Below are 21921 nucleotides of genomic sequence, written 5' to 3'. Positions count from 1 at the left end.
ATACAATATATGTGTGCAGAACCGAACAGTTATTGCACAGGAAGAATTGGATTCAGAAGGTAAAAATAACCCAGGAAGAAAAACAAACATGCAAACAGTATACATTCATTTCCCAGTGTTCTTTCTTTGGGTGTAGCTGCTTCTGTCCATCATTGATCAATTAAAACTGAGTTAGATCTTCTCTTTGTCGAAGAAATCCACTTCTGTCAGAACACATCCTCATACAGTATCATTGTCGAAGTATATAATAATCTCCTGGTTCTGCTCATTTCACTGAGCATCAGTTCATGTCTCTCCAACCCTCTCTGTATTCATCCTGCTGGTCATTTCTTACAGAACAATAATATTCCATAACATTCATATACCACAATTTATCCAGCCATTCTCCAATTGATGGGCATCCATTCATTTTCCAGCTTCTAGCTACTACAAAGAAGGCTGCCACAAACATTTTGGCACATACAGGTCCCTTTCCCTTCTTTAGTATCTCTTTGGGGTATAAGCCCAGTAGTAACACTGCTGGATCAAAGGGTATGCACAGTTTGATAACTTTTTGAGCATAGTTCCAAACTGCTCTCCAGAATGGTTGGATCCGTTCACAACTCCACCAACAATGCCATCAGTGTCCCAGTTTTCCCACATCCCCTCCAACATTCATTATTATTTTTTCCTGTCATCTTAGCCAATCTGACAGGTGTGTAGTGTTATCTTAGAATTGTCTTAATTTGCATTTCTTTGATCAATAGTGATTTGGAACACTCTTTCATATGAGTGGAAATAGTTTCAATTTCATCTTCTGAAAATTGTCTATTCATATCCTTTGACCATTTATCAATTGGAGAATGGCTTGATTTCTTATAAATTAGTGTCAATTCTCTATATATTTTGGAAATGAGGCTTTTATCAGAAACTTTAACTGTGAAAATGTTTTCCCAGTTTGTTGCTTCCCTTCTAATTTTGTTTGCATTAGTTTTATTTGTACAAAGGCTTTTTAATTTGATATAATAAAAATTTTCTATTTTGTGATCAATAATGGTCTCTAGTTCATCTTTGGTCACAAATTTCTTCCTCCTCCACAAGTCTGAGAGGTAAACTATCCTGTGTTCCTCTAATTTATTTATAATCTCGTTCTTTATGCCTAAATCATGGACCCATTTTGATGTTATCTTGGTATACGATGTTAAGTGTGGGTCCGTGCCTAATTTCTGCCATACTAATTTCCAGTTTTCCCAGTAGTTTTTGTCAAATAATGAATTCTTATCCCAAAAGTTAGGATCTTTGGGTTTGTCAAACGCTAGATTGCTATAGTTGACTATTTTGTCATGTGACCCTAATCTATTCCACTGATCAACTAATCTATTTCTTAGCCAATACCAAATAGTCTTGGTGACTGCTATTTTATAATGTAGTTTTAGATCAGGTACAGCTAGGCCACCTTCATTTGATTTTTTTTTTCATTAATTCCCTTGAGATTCTCGACCTTTTGTTCTTCCATATGAATTTTATTGTTATTTTTTCTAGATCATTAAAATATTTTCTTGGGAGTCTGATTGGTATAGCTCTAAATAAATAGATTAATTTGGGGAGTATTGTCATCTTTACCATATTTGCTTGGCTTATCCATGAGCACTTAATATTTTTCCAATTATTTGAATCTGACTTTATTTGTGTGGAGAGTTTTTTGCAATTTTGCTCATATAATTCCTGACTTTCCTTTGGTAGATAGATTCCCAAATATTTTATACTATCGACAGTTATTTTGAATGGAATTTCTCTTTGTATCTCTTGCTGTTGGATTTTGTTGGTGATGTGTAAAAATACTGAGGATTTATGGGGATTTATTTTGTATCCTGCAGCTCAAATCTTCTCACAAGATGTCTTTTGATGTTTCCCTTCTTGGATTACTTGACTTATTAAGAAAGGATAATAGGATTCTTTGGTTGAAAGGGATGTCAAAATCTATCTGGTTCTTAACCTTGTATTCCATCGAGACCAGTCCTAATCGATCATAGTCTAATGTGGATATAACCTTAATGATTTCCAGGAAAAGAGATTCCACTGCCTCTCTCTGTCTCTTGTCCTAATACCTGACAATTATTCTTGGTCCTGTATCTAAATGAAATATCATCTGCTTTCCATTTCCCCTTTGTTCAGTACTCAGGGGAGGAAAAAGGAATCTTTATTTTTTAAAGAATATTTCTTTAGATAGTGGATTATTAAAGGAAAATTTTAACATAGGTTAGCCCAACCCAGAAGTAATAACAGAATATAAAAATTCTTAAAGTTCAGTAATATTAGAAACAATACAATTTGTAGTGCAACGTAAAATTGACAGGCAAAAGGACTATCAATAACACTCATGAAGAAATAGATTCATACACATACACACACACACACACACACACACACACACACACAGAAACTGAAAATCATAAAACTTAAATCATTTATGATCAGGGCAGAAATCTCTCAATAGTTTTAAGACCAGATCCCTAATAAACTAAAAATGTTGATTTGAGTTCCTCCCTTCATTTTTCTTCCATTTTCCTTGAAATGCTAAGAAGTGATGAGATAGAAAAATGGGGGAAAAAACAGGAATCCAGATTAATTTAAAAGATGACTGTAGTTTTGTTACCCATAAAAAAAATTTCTTCCTCATCCTCATATATTTTTAGCTTCATAAACTATGTAATTATTCTATTTGATATTAAAGTGAAATACAAGAAGATATGTCTAGTGGATCATAAACTAGATTTCTATAATGTTTTACTTTTAATTTTCATTTGGATTTAAAGCTATAATGTTAATAAAGAGAATGATAGGGCAGAGACTAAATGAAGTATCCTAGAGATAGAAAGCCTTAGTGATTCTATCATTCACCTTGTGCTCCCACTTTCATTTTTATATTTATAAAATCAAACCCCAAGAGTTTAAGATTTACCCAAAGTCACAGGGTTAGTAATTGGCAGAACTAGGACTTGTACCAGGTCTTCTGACTCCAGATAAAGTGTTTTTTCTACTATACTGTTCTTAGGAGACATTGATGTTTAATAAGAAAAAGAGTAATCAGGTAATGGGAAAGATATTTCCAATCATCTTTCCTAAATCCTGTTGTTTTATTCCTTCTGAACTTTCTTGATCAGTTCTAGGGATGCCTGATAAAGTAGAAGAAATGTGCCCAGACATTCCCCAACTGGAAGGACTGATGAAGGAAATCAACACTCTGGCTGAATCAGGAGCCAGATATACAGAGATGCCCCATGTCATTGAAGTGATCTTACCCATGCTCTGTAATTACCTGTCTTACTGGTGGGAACGAGGGCCTGAGAATCTACCACCCAGTGCAGGACCCTGTTGTACCCTAATTACTTCTGAACACCTCAGCATCATTCTTGGAAATATACTGAAAATTATTAACAACAACCTAGGCATTGATGAAGCCTCTTGGATGAAGCGCATTGCAGGTACCTAGACAATCTGGGATTTGGGATGTGTGGGCTCTGTTTCTCTCTTCTCTGCTAACTCCCTGAATGGTGTAGAGAAAGCATCTTTCTATCCCTAGACCTTCCTTATCTTATATATCAAATAGCAAATAGACAAATATTGTTTTCTAAGAGCCACCATAGCTTCACCAAGAATTGCATGCCAAACATGAAAGATTAATGGAATACTGTAAGCATAGTTTTGTTAGATTTTTTAAAAGTGTTTGAAAGTGTTTCATTTTATCTTTTTGGTCATAATGGATAAACTTTAGTTTGATATGTTTAGGGACAGATGGCACAAATCTGGTAAAGATATCCAGCAGTTTCTTGACAGAATTAATAATAGCCTCAATTAATTGGATTAATCTGGTATTTATAAATGCAATTTCTTACACTTAGGTAAAGAATCTTAACATGGTACAGAACTCATTTAAAAGTAATTAATATCAAAAAAAAGAATTTTAGTTGACTCTCAAATTTAACATCAGTGTGAACTAGTTGCTTAAAATAATAATAAAAAAATAAATAAAACAAAAACTATTCAGTCTTGGACTATATTAATATAAATATAAAATCCAAAACAAGGGAAGTAAGAGTTGCATTTTGCTCTTTTCTGGCCAAATCACATATGGAATATTGTGTTCATTTCTAGGAACTATATTTTAAAAGGGACAATGAGGGGCAGCTCAATGGAGCAGTGGATAGAGCACTAGTCCTGAAGTCAGGAGGACCTGAATTCAAATCTGACACTTAACACTTCCTAATTGTGTGACTTTGGGCAAGTCACTTAACCCCAATTACCTCAGCAATAAAAAAAAAAGTGGTTTATGTGGAAATGTCTTCAAAAACACAGAAAATGTGAAGAGAGTATACATCAGTCATAGCAAGAAATCACTCAAAGTAGATTGTCCTCATTATAGAGGCAGATTCTGAAAAATTATCAAAACTAAAGATTGTTACTACTGTTATGAGGCCAATACTGTTATTTAGTGGAGCTATAGGTAGTTCAACTTAACTCAGCCCCCTTCAAATAACCAAAGTGATAGGAGCCTTAGAGCCCCTTGAGAAGGCTGACCCATTTTTGAAGGTTATTTGCCGAGTGGGGGATAGCAGTGTGGTGAGACCAGGAGAAGGAAAAACAGCACCCCATCCCTTTCTGACCCAGAAACCAGGTGAGATGAAATTTTAAAAAATATTAAAGAGCTTATGCTATGTGTAAGACATTGTACTAGGCACTATAGAGCTATAAATTAATGAAATTAATATTTCTTTCTTACCTACAAACTCAAGTGATATTTACTCTGAGGTAGTTGCCTCTAAATAAAGCTAGGCATTTTCCCTTCTCAAAACATATCCTAATTCCCTGTGAGTATACAGAGATCAAAGAACATGACATGAAGGGCACAGATATGAATATTACTGAAAGTATAAACAGTTTTAGTCATTTAGGACCAAGTAAGATAATAAGGACTATTATAGTTATCACATAAAATCATTCACATCAGGCATATTTGTTCTTATCATAAACCCAAAAATCAATCTTTTTTTTTATTATGATAAGAAGCTTTTGAAATCTGGGTCAGTCATCTCTGGGAAGAGGTTCACTCTTTGATAAATTTAATTATCCAATTCTTTTAACCTTCCTTTTCCTAGAATGACTTCTTGATGAATGACAGAAATGGGGGAAAAGACGGAATTATATTAGTGAAATGATGTATGCTTCCTTTTAAATGATCTGAATCTAAGTATACTCTAAAATCAGACTCAAAAGTGAAAAATCAGTTATTGAAGCTTTTTTTTTGTTTCCTCCCCCTGCTCTAATCTCAATATTTTATGAATTTGAATCTGTGAAATATCTTCCATTATGGAGATTGGGAGGGAGTTTTAAATTGATTTATCTTTGAAACAACCTAAAAAAGATGAGGTTAGTATTGGTTGTTGATACTATACCATAAGCATTCACAATGTGATCATTTTCTGCCACACTATTCTGATTTCCCCCTCCATTGCAGTCATTACTCTTGAGCAACCTCCTCATTTTGCAACCATTTCTCAAGTATCCAGAGATGTATGTTTTTTAAGGATAATTTCTGTAGCAAAATAAATAAAAGTGAGGGATACAGAAGTTTAATACATGGTTCCATGCCCTGAAGGAGCTTATAGATCATCAAAAGTATCTGATAATCATAGATAAAATCAATAATCACCAGTTCCCAACAACATATAGTCATTTATGTGCTTCATATAGTCACTATAGTAATTTAGAGAAGAGAATCTTGAGGTCTGAAAAGCCAGAAATATAAAAAAGAATATTTCTCATATCCTGGCACACTGTACACTAGCATATGATGTGGGGCTACAAAAGGCTTTTTTAAAAGATTATTTTTTGCTTATTTCATTCAATATAAATACAGTTATCCTAATTGAGGTGAGTCTTGTGTTTCCAAATGCAGTTTATGCCCAGCCTATTATAAGCAAAGCCAGATCTGACCTGCTTAAAAGTCACTTCATCCCAACTCTGGAGAAACTGAAGAAGAAGGCAGTGAAGATTGTATTGGAAGAGGAACAGCTTAAAGCAGACAGCAAAGGTGATACACAAGAAGCAGAACTCCTCATTTTGGATGAGTTTGCTGTCCTCTGCAGGGACCTCTATGCATTCTACCCGATGTTAATTCGTTATGTTGATAATAACAGGTGAGAGAACAGAAAATTCTTCATATATTTTGGGCAAGGGGCTGTTGTATGGTTGTGTTGATTGTCAGTCATGTCACTGATAAAGTCAAGAGCCGAATTTTTAGCAAGATGAAGGGATAATAAATGACTTTTACCATTTGCAGTCCATGTATGACCTCTGGATAGGGGCACCACCTTCTCAGAAGTCTTTAGAGTAATTGATTTCACCAATATCACCCATGTTCTTCTAATAGTGGTAATGATAGAAAATGTCCTGTCCCTTGAAATGTTTAAGAAGGCGTTCATATGTTGGGTGGCATAATGATTTAAAGTTCCCGGTAATTCTAGATTTCAGTCATAGGTAGTATCTACATTGAGTTCTTTTTCTCTATGCAAAGAGCCTTCAAATAATATATGCACATTTTTAAACTTAAAGATTAGAAATGCTATAGTGTGGGAGTATCAACTTACTGTATTATATCTATACCTATACTAAAGTCCTACCCTAGTGATCAGAAATTGAATTCTTTCACCATAGTTACCCATGAAACTGACAAAAAATACTCTTCTGTTTCTTCAATAACTATAATAGTATGGCAATAAATAGGGAATGGGATAATAAGAATTATAATTTTGAGACAGTCTATAAATAGTAATTTGGCAGTTGAAAAATTACAGTAATTTACTATAAATGTGAGATACATGTCCACTGACAAAAGAGTTTAAAATACTATTGGAAAAACAATCATAAATATCTTGATATCCTCACTCTAAATTTAGCACCTATTTGGCAAGCATTTATAAAGCACTTAATATGTGCGATATATTTACTAGGTTCCTGGGGATATAATAACAAAAACAAAATAGTCCCATCCCTTAAAGAACTTTCATGATACTGTTAGGAAGTAGAAAAGTATATAGCATAGTCACAAGTAAGCAAATTTGGACTTCCGGCCAAGATGGCGGAGAGGAAATACACTTCTGTGTAATCTCCGTGTTTTTCTCTCACTATTCATTTCATTTCATGCCTCTGAATTAATGCTCGACTGAAAAAAAAAACCATACAATTACTTACCAAGAGAAACCATCCTTGAGACTCGTCAAGAAAGGTCTGTTTTTGCGCGAGGGCGGGGACGGTATTTGGAAGCAGTCTGAGGGTAGCAGCAGCTGCAACCAGAGCACAGATAGCAGCTCAGAACCGGGTGGAGCGGAGAGGGGGTAGGACCGCAGCCGTCTCTGCGGTGAGAGCTTTGCTATAGGAGCAAGTCAGCAGCCCAGCAGAGAAGCTAAAAACACCGGGGGTGAAGAATACAATCCCAAACAGCTGGAGTTTCTAGGGACCTGGCCACCCCTCCCCCACAGTGTCTTAGCCCGCTCGGATCTCAGAGCGCTCGGATCTCAGTGCGCAGGCGCCATAGCACAGTAGGACCTGTGCCTCACGAATACCCTGCCCCTCCCCCAAAGAAAGCAGCCTCCATTCAAGGGGTTTTTTTTCCTTCTGTTTCTTTGATAGTTTGTCTTTGATAAATAGACAGAATGAGCAAGAAACTGAAAAAGAATTTAACCCTGGACAGCTTTTATACAGATAAAGAGCAGACTCCAAACCCTGAGGAGACTAAAAACAAACAGTCCCCAGGTGAATCCCCGAAGGAGGAGACCTTATATCCCTCAGCACAGATGAATCTCATGGAGGAAATTAAAAAGGCTCTCACAAGGGAGCTAGAAGAAAAATGGGAAAAGGAGAGGGAGGCTCTGCAAAAGGAGAGGGAGGCTTGGCAAAAGAGCCTGGAGAAGTCAGTTAAAGAGAGAGTGGATAAAGAAACCAAATCCTTGAAAAATAGGATTAGTGAACTGGAAACAGAAAACAGCTCTCTAAAAAACAAAATTGGCGAAATGGAAAAAAATTCCACAGAACAAAAGAACTCAATTGGACAATTAGAAAAAGATCTTAAAAAAGTGAGTGAAGAAAATACCTCACTGAAAATCAGGGTCGAACAATTGGAATTGAATGACTCGAGGAGACAAGAAGAATCAGTCAAGCAAATCCAAAAAAATCAAACAATGGAAAAGGATGTGAAATACCTTCTGGGGAAGACAACAGACCTGGAAAACAGATCCAGGAGAGACAACCTGAGAATCATCGGACTTCCAGAAAAGTATGATGAAAAAAAAAGCCTGAACACTATCTTCCAGGAAATTATCAAAGAGAACTGCCCAGAAGTCATAGAAACAGAAGGTAAAATAGACATTGAAAGAATTCATCGATCCCCTACTGAAAGGGATCCTAAAATCAAAACACCAAGGAATATAGTGGCCAAATGCCAGAACCCTCAGGCAAAGGAAAAAATACTGCAAGCGGCTAGAAAAACCCAATTCAAGTATCAAGGAGCCACAATAAGGATCACCCAGGATCTGGCAGCATCCACATTAAAGGATCGAAGGGCCTGGAATATGATATTCCGAAAGGCTAAGGAACTTGGTATGCAACCAAAAATAACTTACCCAGCGAGATTGAGCATCTTTTTCCAGGGAAGAAGATGGTCATTCAACGAAATAAGCGAATTTCATCTATTTCTGATGAAAAAGCCAGAACTTAACAAAAAATTTGATCTACAAGCACAGAACTCAAGAGAAATCTAAAAAGGTAAAGATTAATCTTGGGAACTATATTTCGGCTGTAAAGATGTATAAAAAATACATGTATACCTTGTTCTAGAAACTAGTTGAGGAAAGGACATTGTACTAGAAAAAAGGGAAAGTGGGGGTACTACATTTCATGAAGAGGCAAAGAAAACCTAGTATATCTGAGAGAAAGAATGGAGAGGAATGAAAATAGTGAGTATTTTACTGCTTTCAGAATTGGCAGTAAGAGAAGAATTTTAGACATATTCAATCTATGGTGAAACTTCTCCCACCTCATTGAAAAGTGAGAAGGGAAAAGTGAAAAAGGAAGGAATAAGCTAAGTGGAAGGGAATACGGGAACTGGGAGGGAAAGGGGTAAGTTGGGGGGGGGGAACTCTAAGGGGAGGGGAGGGATACTGAAAAAGGGAGGGCTGTGAGAAGCAAGGGGAGCTCACAAGCTTAATACTGGGAAGGGGGGTAAGGGAGGGGGTAAGGGAGTAAGAAGGGAGAAAAGCATAAACGGGGTCAACAAGATGGCAAGTAATACAGAATTGGTCATTTTAACCATAAATGTGAACGGGGTAAACTCCTCTATAAAGAGGAAGCGGTTAGCAGAATGGATTAAAAGCCAGAATCCTACAATATGTTGTATACAGGAAACACACCTGAAGCGGGGTGATACATGCAGGTTAAAGGTAAAAGGTTGGAGCAAAATCTACTATGCTTCAGGTGAAGCCAAAAAAGCAGGGGTAGCCATCCTGATCTCAGATCAAGCTAAAGCAAAAATTGATCTAATCAAAAGAGATAAGGAAGGGCACTATATCTTGCTAAAGGGTAGAATGAATAATGAAGAAGTATCTATATTAAATATATATGCACCAAGTAGTGTAGCATCTAAATTCCTAAAAGAGAAATTAAGAGAGCTGCAAGAAGAAATAGACAGTAAAACTATAATAGTGGGAGATCTCAACCTTGCACTCTCAGAATTAGATAAATCAAACCACAAAATAAATAAGAAAGAAGTCAAAGAGATAAATAGAATACTAGAAAAATTAGATATGATAGATCTCTGGAGAAAATGTAATGGGGACAGAAAGGAGTACACCTTCTTTTCAGCAGTTCATGGAACTTATACAAAAATTGATCATATATTAGGACATAAAAACCTCAAACTCAAATGCAGTAAGGCAGAAATAGTGAATGCATCCTTTTCAGACCATGATGCATTGAAAATTACATTCAATAAAAAGCCACAGGAAATTAGACCAAAAAATAATTGGAAACTAAATAATCTCATACTAAAGAATGATTGGGTGAAACAGCAAATTATAGACATAATTAATAACTTCATCCAAGAAAATGATAATAATGAGACATCATACCAAAATGTATGGGATGCAGCCAAAGCGGTAATAAGGGGAAATCTCATATCTCTAGAGGCCTATTTGTATAAAATAGAGAAAGAGAAGGTCAATGAATTGGGCTTGCAACTAAAAATGCTAGAAAAGGAACAAATTAAAAACCCCCAATCAAACACTAAACTTGAAATTCAAAAAATAAAAGGAGAGATCAATAAAATTGAAAGTAAAAAAACTATTGAATTGATTAATAAAACTAAGAGTTGGTTCTATGAAAAAACCAACAAAATAGACAAACCCTTAGTAAATCTGATTAAAAAAAGGAAAGAGGAAAATCAAATTGTTAGTCTTAAAAATGAAAAGGGAGAACTCACCACTAACGAAGAGGAAATTAGAGCAATAATTAGGAGTTACTTTGCCCAACTTTACGCCAATAAATTCGACAACTTAAATGAAATAGAAGAATACCTCCAAAAATATAGCTTACCTAAACTAACAGAGGAAGAAGTAAATATCCTAAACACTCCTATCTCAGAAAAAGAAATAGAACAAACTATCAATCAACTCCCTAAGAAAAAAACCCCAGGACCAGATGGATTTACATCTGAATTCTATCAAACATTTAAAGATCAATTAACTCCAATGCTAAATAAACTATTTGAAGAAGTAGGGATTGAAGGAGTCCTACCAAACTCCTTTTATGACACAGATATGGTACTGATACCTAAACCAGGTAGGCTGAAAACAGAGAAAGAAAATTATAGACCAATCTCCCTAATGAATATTGATGCTAAAATCTTAAATAAAATATTAGCAAAAAGATTACAGAAAATCATCCCCAGGATAATACACTATGACCAAGTAGGATTTATACCAGGAATGCAGGGCTGGTTCAATATTAGGAAAACTATTAACATAATTGACTATATCAACAACCAACCAAACAAAAACCATATGATCATTTCAATAGATGCAGAAAAAGCATTTGATAAAATCCAACAGCCATTCCTAATAAAAACACTTGAGAGCATAGGAATAAAAGGACTTTTCCTTAAAATAGTTAGGAGCATATATTTTAAACCTTCAGTAAGCATCATATGCAATGGGGAAAAACTGGAACCTTTCCCGGTAAGATCTGGAGTGAAGCAAGGTTGCCCACTATCACCATTATTATTCAATATTGTATTAGAAACACTGGCCTCTGCAATAAGAGTCGAGAAAGAGATTAAAGGAATTAGAGTAGGCAATGAGGAAACCAAACTATCACTCTTTGCAGATGATATGATGGTATACCTAGAAAACCCCAGAGATTCTACTAAAAAGCTATTAGAAATAATTCATAATTTTAGCAAAGTAGCAGGATACAAAATAAATCCCCATAAATCCTCAGCATTCTTATACACCACCAACAAAACCCAAGAGCAAGAGATACAAAGAGAAATTCCATTCAAAATAACTGTTGATAGCATAAAATATTTGGGAATCTACCTACCAAAGGAAAGTCAGGAATTATATGAGCAAAATTACAAAAAAGTTTTCACACAAATAAAGTCAGATTTAAATAATTGGAAAAATATTAAGTGCTCTTGGATAGGCCGAGCAAATATAATAAAGATGACAATACTCCCTAAACTAATCTATTTATTTAGTGCTATACCAATCAGACTTCCAAGAAAATATTTTAATGATTTAGAAAAAATAACAACAAAATTCATATGGAACAATAAAAAGTCGAGAATCTCAAGGGAATTAATGAAAAAAAAATCAAATGAAGGTGGTCTAGCTGTACCTGATCTAAAATTATATTATAAAGCAGCAGTCACCAAAACCATCTGGTATTGGCTTAGAAATAGATTAGTTGATCAGTGGAAAAGGTTAGGTTCACAAGACAGAATAGTCAACTATAGCAATCTAGTGTTTGACAAACCCAAAGATTCTAAATTTTGGGATAAGATTTCATTATTTGATAAAAACTGCTGGGATAACTGGAAATTAGTATGGCAGAAATTAGGCAAGGACCCACACTTAACACCACATACCAAGATAAGATCAAAATGGGTCCATGACCTAGGCATAAAGAACGAGATTATAAATAAATTAGAAGAACATAGGATAGTTTATCTCTCAGACTTGTGGAGGAGAAAGAAATTTGTGACCAAAGATGAACTAGAGACCATTACCAATCACAAAATAGAAAATTTTGATTATATCAAATTAAAAAGCCTTTGTACAAACAGAACGAATGCAAACAAGATTAGTAGGGAAGTAACTAACTGGGAAAACATCTTTACAATTAAAGGTTCTGATAAAGGCCTCATTTCCAAAATATATAGAGAACTGACTCAAATTTATAAAAAATCAAGCCATTCTCCAATTGATAAATGGTCAAAGGATATGAACAGACAATTTTCAGATGAAGAAATTGAAACTATTACCACTCACATGAAAGAGTGTTCCAAATCACTATTGATCAGAGAAATGCAAATTAAGACAACTCTGAGATATCACTACACTCCTGTCAGATTGGCTAAGATGACAGGAAAAAACAATGATGAATGTTGGAGGGGATGCGGGGAAAACGGGGACATTGATGCATTGTTGGTGGAGTTGTGAACGAATCCAGCCATTCTGGAGAGCGATCTGGAATTATGCCCAAAAAGTTATCAAACTGTGCATACCCTTTGATCCAACAGTGTTTCTATTGGGCTTATACCCCAAAGAGATACTAAAAAAGGGAAGGGGACCTGTATGTGCCAAAATGTTTGTAGCAGCCCTGTTTGTAGTGGCTAGAAACTGGAAAATGAGTGGATGCCCATCAATTGGAGAATGGCTGGGTAAATTGTGGTATATGAACGTTATGGAATATTATTGCTCTGTAAGGAATGACCAGCAGGATGAATACAGAGAGGCTTGGAGAGACCTACATGGACTGATGCTAAGTGAGATGAGCAGAACCAGGAGATCATTATACACTTCGACAACGATATTGTATGAGGATGTATTCTGATGGAAGTGGATTTCTCTGACAAAGAGACTTAACTGAGTTTCATTGGAGAAATGATGGACAAAAACAGCTACACCCAAAGAAGGAATACTGGGAAATGAATGTGAACTATTTGCAACTTTGATTTTCTTCCCGAGTTATTTTTACCTTCTGAATCCAATTCTCCCTGTGCAACAAGAGAACTGTTTGGTTCTGCAAATATGTATTGTATCTAGGATATACTGCAACATGTTTAGCATATATAGGACTGCTTGCCATCCTGGGGGGGGGGGGAGGAGGGAGGGAGGGGAAAAAACGAAACATAAGTGATTGCAAGGGATAATGTCGTGTAGAAATTATCCTGGCATGGATTCTGTCATTGCGAAGTTATTAATAAATAAAATAAAATTTATTAAAAAAAAAAAAAAAAAAAAAAAAAAAAAAAAAAAAAAAAAAAAAAAAAAAAAAAAAAAAAAAAAAACAAGTAAGCAAATTTGGTAGGGCCCCAGAGAAGTAAGAACACTAATGACGGAAGAGGTCAGGAAAAGCTTCATGTAGAAGGTAGTGCCTAAGTTGACCTTTGGAGGAAGAATATCAGATTCTTTAAAGATAAGATAATTTTTTAAAAGATAATATTCAGCAGTTCTTAGATTATTTATTTAAGTGAGGTATGAAATAGGGAGATTTTTGCTCTCTAAAGATGCTTGCCACTAACACAAAGTATATATACAACTATCCAGAATTTACATGAAAACAGAATTTTCTATAGATACTGAGTTCTTCCAGATGTCCCTATTATGTTGATTTCATCAAAACCTGTGACACTACAGAATCTGCTAAATGAATTTCACAGCTTCTCAAGAGTTTAACTGTCCAAGTAGATAGAACCAAATATATGAAAATATATTATCCTTTTATGCAACTGGATGGACAGGCCATTGAGCTTGTTGTCACTTGTCTTAGACTGACATTGTAAATAGTGAGCTGAGCCCTAAATTGAAGAGGAGAAAGAAGCAAACTAGATAATATTCAAAAAATGTTGCAATGTTTGTGATAACTCCCAAATTCTCCCTGAAACACAAACCTTTGGCAGTTGTATAAACCAGTTGTATAAAGTAGTCTTCTTAAATAATTGTGAATAAAATTCACAATGAATTTAGGATTTAAAGAGAAGCTCCTTAAATTTAAAAAAAAGTACATACTTAATTAAATGATCATAACTAAACATAAAGAAATTGAATATTTTTTCCAGAGAAATACTTTGAAATTTTGACAATTTCAATTACATAATTGTATTGCAAGTTTAGCAAAGATTTTGTCAGCCTTAGGGAGATAAAACAAACATAAGATAAGGTATAGTTGCTCCTAGAATAGCTCTGTAATTGAGTCTGTCATTATCAATGATCAAGACCCGTAACAGAGTATGTTCTACTTGTGGAGCATTTGACAGTAGCTAAAAATGGCAATGTCAGAGAGTCTTTGATATGATCATAATTAATTCATTCATCACTATTTAATTCATCCAGTCTTTCCCTACACATTCTAGGAAACACTAGTGATATCACTATAAAAACTGTTGATCTTAGTTTCAGTGCACCTGAATTTTATAGAGGCATCTATGCAAGACTTACTAAATAGCTTTGACAGAAATCAGTAACATTTGACCTTGGTAAGAATTTGACCTTGAGTTGAGCATTAAAGGTGAATTCTACTTAGTGAGTGTCTGACTAATTGTATACTATTTCAAAGTACAACATTTCAAAAATGAAGCAAAGTTAGACGCAACTAACTAAGGAATGTAGCACTATGATAGCCCTGACTTTAAACACATAAAGCTAATTTTTCTTGTTTTAGTTATTCAGTAGTGTCCCTTAGAACTCGATCCCTTATTTCTATTTAAATGTGGAAGTCTGAAAGTCTTCTTACATTTTAAATGTGGGCATTATATATTACATTCTTTCTTTGTCATTCTAATCTTCTCTTTGTATATAATTTCCTTTAGCTATATGATTTCCTTTAGCAATCAAGTCTCATTCTATCATTCCCACATTTCGTTCTTCCTTTCTTTTTCTTCCTTCCTCCCTTTCTTCCTTCCTTCCTTCTTTTCTTCCTTCCTTCCTTTTCTTTTTTTTCTTTCTTTCTTTTGTGAGGCTGTGGGATTAAATTACTTGCAGAGAGTCACATAACTAGCAAGTGTCAAGTATCTGAGGCCAGATTTGAACATAGGACCTCCTGATTTCTGGGCCAGTGCCTCTATCCACTGTGTCATCTAGCTATTCCACATTCCCATATTTCTAATTCCCTGCTAGACATTTCCATCTTATGTTCTCACCAGCACTTAAAACTCATTATATCTAAGCTCCATTAATCATCATCCTTTAACCAACAATTTTATTTCTTCAAATCAGTTCCTACAAATCTAAATTTCTTTCTTTCTCTTAGCAGTACAATCAAGTTACTAAGGCTTACAATTTTTAAAGAGTCTTTGCTTTCTCACTTTCTCTCATCCTGATTTTTTTCTTTGGTTATAATTTGGAATGTTAGGAACAATACATGAAGTAGTTTTCTCTAGACAACCTTGTATGACTAATCCAGGAGCTTCGCCAACTAACCATTCAAGAGTACATAAGCAAGTTTTACTTAACAAAGAACCAAGCATAATCAAAGGGAAAATTAAGTAGAAAGAATGATTATTTCATTCCCATATTAAGATTACAGTACTGAATAAGTGACATTCTAAGTAAAATTTCACATATCTCCCTTAATTATAAAGTGCCTTTTGGATTTTTTTGATTTTGGGTGACATTTTCAGTTTTGCTTCATTCCATCTCATATTTGTAGGATCTTGATAAATTCATACCTAATAAAGGTGACAAAACAAGAAACTCTTTATGAAATTGTGCAAAGAACATTTCCCTTTTAGGATCCAATGTGAATTTAATACTATCTGTGGTCTATACCTTCATCTTCTACTTCTTTGTGTATTTTACTACTAAATTTAGAGAGATATAAGTTAGGGGAAAAAGAGATAGTTTAACAATAATAATATTTATAATAACTCAGATTTATGTAGCTATATAAGGTATGTGATGGACTTATCTCAGAACAGCACTGTGAAGTAAGCAGTATAGATGTTCTCATATTCATCTTCTGTTACATGACCTTGCTTCTAGGTTTTGTAGAAAAGTCTTGGACAGATTAGATAGATAGATAGATATAGTGAAGATAATGAGATGTTTGGGTTTAAGGCATGGTCCTTAAGAAAGATATCTAGCCAGTAAACCCCATAATATTTTGGGAGAGTTTAGAGACAGAAAAGAAAGGGGAAAAAAGCTTTTAAAATCATCCATAGGTAAGGTTATGATACCCTATATGGATAAATTGCTATCTGACCCTCCCTTCCTTTCTTCTTTCATTCTTTTTTCCTTCCTTCCTTTCTTCATTCTTTCCTTCCTTTCTTCCTCCCTCCCTCTCTCCCTCTTTCCCTTCCTCCTTCTTTCCTTTCCTCCCCTCCTTCCCTTCTTCACTTCCTTTTTTTCCTTCCTTCTTCCCTTTCCTCTCTCCCTCCCTCCTTCTTTCTCTCCTTCGCTTTTCTCCCTCTGTTTATATAGGTTATCATACCCTTACCTCCAGATGATTCACACTAACATTTATAATTATGTAAATTAACAGAGAACAGCTTCTCCTAGAATTTATGATAGAAAAGAAGAAAATTTGGCCTACTATGGCATACATTTTGGGAAGGCAGATTTCAATGAGTTCTAATATAGGTAGAATCTCTTGGAGTAAAATGTTTCAGAGGAAAACAGTTCTGGTAGGATTGCAGATATTTAAAAATTGAAATTATAAAAACACAAAATGAAAATTTCAATGAGAAAAGATTTATTTGAAGAGACTAATGGGTATATAAAGAAAACTTATCAATATACTTAGATTTTAAAAATAAATGCAGAAACTGGAAACAAGACCAAGATGAATATAACAACATAGTGTGGTCCTGTAAAAATGTTGGAAGCAATGACAAAACTCAAAATAACTGAAGTTGGTGAGGGAAATAAAGGACAAAAAATAAAAACTCTGAATTTTTAAAAGCTAACTTGAGAGAATAAGGAGTATCAAAGAAGGGATAGATAGGAACTATGCTTGGGATATCTGGGACAATGATAACTGACAATGAAGAGATGGAAGACCCATTCAAATTTTATTTTATTTGTTTTCTCTACAAAAGAGACTCATTTTGACATTGAAAATAATTGACAAAGCACAAATGACCAACAAGGAGGATAAGACAGAAAACAGTGAGAAGATATCTAATTTCTAAATGAATAAAAGTTGTAATGGGCTGAGGCTTGAGTTGATGCACTGAGGTCCCAAGCACATGAGGCTAAATAGTAATTGGACCATACTCTATTAATATATAAGCTTGGAGAAAGAATGGCACCCCCACACACACTCTTTGTGCAAGTCCTGATGTGTTGTATAAGAAATGACGATTTTGGTGGGTGGAGGCAGGGGAATGGAAAAGGAAGGGGAAGGAGAGACTGCTTGCATTGCCATTGCGACGGCTTTTCAGCTCAGATCCCCCTCTGTTAGCTGGCTTCCTGTCGCAGCTGCCCATATTGCTGTCGCAATCTTTCTTGTCCATATTGCTATCGCAATCCTTATTCACCTCTTCACTTCAATAAAGATTGAAGATTTTTCCCTTAACCTGAATTCCTGATTCCAGCTGATTTTAAATACACAGTCATTACAAAAAGTGAATAGACTCAAATGAACTACATCCTTGGGTATTAAAAAGAACAGACAAATGTGGCTGCTGAATTATCAGCAGTGATATATGAAAGGAGAAGTGCCACAAAATTGGAAGGAAGCAAAAGTTGCCCCAATTTTTAAATAAAAAATAATGTAGCCTACATGCTGTAGGCCAATAAGTTTGTTTTGATTCTAGAATGGATTATTAAAAAGATGGGTGAAATAGATCTAGAAAGAGAAGCATTGATTACAAAAAACCAGCAGGGTTTTATCAAGAGCAGATCTTGCTAGATTAACTTCATTTCCTAGCAGTTTTTTGTTGTGGTTTTGTTATTGTATAGGATTTCTAAACTAATAGATAAGAGGAGTAATATGAGTATGGTTTAACTAGATTTAATCAAAGCTTTTGAAAAATTTTTCATACTATTATGGAAAATATCACAACATATACATAGGGAAAGCATAAATAGGCAGTAGTTATTCTGAAGAAGATGGGGGATTTTGATGAACTACAAAATCAGTTTGTGCCAGCAGTCTAATGTAGTAATCAAAATATATATATATGGTCTTGGGTTGCATTGAGATAAATTTCCAGAATGAGGTGACAATCCCTTGTCATACCCTATTTGGAGTGTTATCTTTTGTTGTGGGTTCCATGCTTTGATAAAGATATTGATAAACTAGGGGATTATCCAGAGGAGGAAGAACCAAAATAATTAGGGGCTTTTAGTGCATATCATATGATGATTGTTTGAAAGAACTGAGTATATTTAGCCTAAAGAGAAGACTCATGAAATATATTCAGGCCAGTTTCAATGATCTTGTGATGGAGAGAGCCATCTGCACCCAGAGAGAGAACTGGGGAATGAGTGTGAATCATAACCTAATTTTTTCACTTTTTTTGTTGTTTGCTTGCATTTTGTTTTCTTTCTCATTTTTTTTCCTTTTTTGATCTGATTTTTCTTATGCAGCATAATTGTGGCAAGACATATAGAAGAATTGAACATGTTTAATATATATTGGATTACTTGTCTAGGGAAGAGAGGGAGAAAAAATTTGAATACAAGGTTTTTCAAGGACAAATGTTGAAAACTATCTATCAAAAATGTGTTTGAAATTAAAAAGCTTTGTTTAAAAAATAATAATACTGGTCAAAAAAAGAAAAAAAAGACATCATAGTCGACTTCAAATATTTGAAAAGTTGTCATGTAGAGGAAGCTGAGTTCACTTTGGTTCCAGGGCATGAGTAAAAGTCTGAAAAGAGGTAAATGTAAGCTTGTTTTCAGGAAAAGCTTTATAGCATGTCTAAAAATGTGATGGACTGCCTAGCGAGATGATTGCTAGCTTATTCTGGCAATTTGAATTATGTTTCTCAGATTTAAAAAATAAATAGTTCTGTGGTTCTGGAAGAATTACAACATCACTGACAACACAAAATAGCCAACTTAAATACAATCTCAATATTTTTACATGGAAATATGAAAGTATCCCTAAAATAGATTGCCTTACATAAATGAATAGAAATTGTAACAGTGAGGTATAGATAAACACACACACACACACACACACACATACACACACACATATATATCATCCAATATTGTTCCTGTTGTTAAAAACTTAACTTACTTACCAACCCTATGCTTCAGTACCTCTTCATGACATGTTGACCCCCTGTGGGCTTTTAAAGGCTATCAAGCAAATCTTTGGACAGACTTTAAGTGCAAAACTGGTAAAGGACTTTATTTCTGTCATCTAACAAAAATCCAAAGTTTAGAGAGTCAACAAATGATAAATTTCCTTATCAATAGCAATTTTTAAAACATAGAATACTAAGACATAGATGATTTACAGTATGCATCAGTGGAAGGGAATGCCCATGTCCCAGAAATCATGTCACCCTTCTCTGGGTAAGTTAATTAACAACTCCCTGCCTAGGACTTAATGTATCAGTCAAATGCGCTATATAGATTGACTTGGAAATGCTATGATTATTGAATTCCATCCCCTCAAGGCTCCAACTTCTTTCCTTGGTACCTGACTTTGAGATATTTGCCCTCATTAGAATGTAAGCTTCTTGAGGGAGTGTCTTACTTTTGTATTTACCCAATGTTTAGCACAATGATTTACACTTAGTAAATGTTTACAATTTTTTTCCCTTCATTATTCAAGATTCTGCCAAAGTTTGCTTTAACATGATAAATTATTCTATTGTAAAAAGCTCATACTAATCCTTTAATCTCATTCTTAGCCACCAATCTTCCTGCACTTTAGAAGCCCACTAGAGTGGCTATTTCTGTTTTATTTCTTTTGTGTGCAGGAGAGGCTTTCCTCGTCCTACCCCATTCAAGGTCACAATGAAGATCAGCAAAACACATCTTAACTAAACTATGAAAGAGTGAGTAGACGGACACTTTGTTGTCTGCTTGACATCTGACTTCTCACAAAAATCAATAGGAAGGAAACCAAAGCTCATCACTCACCTCAGGTCTTACTAAATATAGGGAGGTTGAGAAAAAAAAAAGAAAGTGAGACTGGAGGTGACTTAGAGAAAACAAAAATCAGGAGACATAAGAGATGGGAGTTAACAAAGGACACCTTAATTTAATTGTTATACTATCTTAGTGACATCCAGGTTTCATTAACATACAAGGCACATTCTATAGTATGTGCAAAAGGCATGGGCTGCTTAATTATTTTACTCTGGTGACCCAAATGTCCCCAAATAGTCCAGTTGCTTAGGGACTTAATTTTGAATCTCAAAGTTTAGGGAGTATATGAAATCTGTTTTAATGGTCAAGAAGTGCTAAAGGACAGAATAATCCTTCTTTAAAAAGAAACTAAAAAAGAAAGTAATATTGGAATCTTCAAAATCCAATACACTTCAAAAGTATAGACTAGATAGTTTAATACATACCTAAGCAAAAATTTCTTCAGATATTCCTGGATGGAAGTGGTTATTCATCCTCTAGTGGAATATTTCTGTGGATGAAAAACTCATTATCTGACCAGCAGGATAAATACAGAGAGGATTGGCGAGACTTACATGAACTGATGCTAAGTGAAATGAGCAGAACCAGGAGATCATTATGTACCTCAACAACGATACTGTATGAGGATGTATTCTGATGGAAGTGGATTTCTTCGACAAAAAGATCTAACTCAGTTTCAATTGATCAAGGATGAACAGAAGCAGCTACACCCAAAGAAAGAACACTGGGAAATGAATGTAAACTGCTTGCATTTTTGTTTTTCCTCCCAGGTTATTTTTACCTTCTGAATCCAATTTTCCTGTGCAACAAGAGAACTGTTCAGTTCTGCATACATATATTGTATCTAGGATATATTGTGACATATTTAACTTGTATAGGACTGCTTGCCATCTGGGGGAGGGGGCAAAGGGAGGGAGGGGAAAAGTCAGAACCAGAAGTGAGTGCAAGAGATAATGTTGTAAAAAAATTACCCAGGCATGGGCTCTGTCAATAAAAAAGTTATAATAACTTTTTTATTGTTATTATAATAATAAGAGAAAGAGAGAAAAAAAAAGAAAAACTCATCTCCAAAGTCAGCCAATTGCACTTATGAATAGCTGGAATAGGAAGAGTGTTTATACATAGATTGAATCAAAAATATGCCTCTCTGCATCTGCATTTCACTTTTGCTCTAATTAAACTGAAATATATCTCTTAATAACTTCCAACTAAGGGGTAAGTGAATAAACTCACTAAATAGAACTTTGAGTTGGGAAGATCTGAGTTCAAATTCTGCTGGAAACCTTTACTGGCTGTGGACTGGGAACTCACTTAACCTCTCTCTCTGTCTCCATTTTCTTATGTATAAAATGGGGATAATAATAATAATAATAGCAATTACCTCATAGGGTCATGAGATTTGAATGGGATTTTAAAGCATTTTGCAAACCTTAAAATGCTAAATAAATACTAGCTATTATTACTACTAATTTTGCCCACTGGTGTTGTGATACTGGAGCCACCTGCCAGTGGCTGCTGGAGGTCTAACTCAGATCTGTAGAATAAATCTCTTCATATG

The 21921-nt window shown here is 34.8% G+C and overlaps 1 protein-coding gene across 1 annotated transcript in view; it reads left to right on the top strand.

The window, feature by feature from the left end:
* Positions 1-21921, top strand: part of RYR3 (ryanodine receptor 3) — a 438620-nt gene that overhangs the window by 321312 nt on the left and 95387 nt on the right. The window contains exons 54-55 of the mRNA XM_051973649.1: positions 3144-3464; positions 5936-6176. Of these exons, the coding sequence (XP_051829609.1) occupies positions 3144-3464; positions 5936-6176 (562 nt within the window). The remainder of the gene's footprint in view (positions 1-3143; positions 3465-5935; positions 6177-21921) is intronic.

Source organism: Antechinus flavipes, chromosome 2 (assembly GCF_016432865.1).
Source record: "Antechinus flavipes isolate AdamAnt ecotype Samford, QLD, Australia chromosome 2, AdamAnt_v2, whole genome shotgun sequence".
Taxonomy (NCBI): Eukaryota; Metazoa; Chordata; class Mammalia; order Dasyuromorphia; family Dasyuridae; genus Antechinus; species Antechinus flavipes.
The sequence above is the reverse complement of the archived record's forward strand: the minus strand, read 5'-3'. Positions and strand labels throughout refer to the sequence as shown.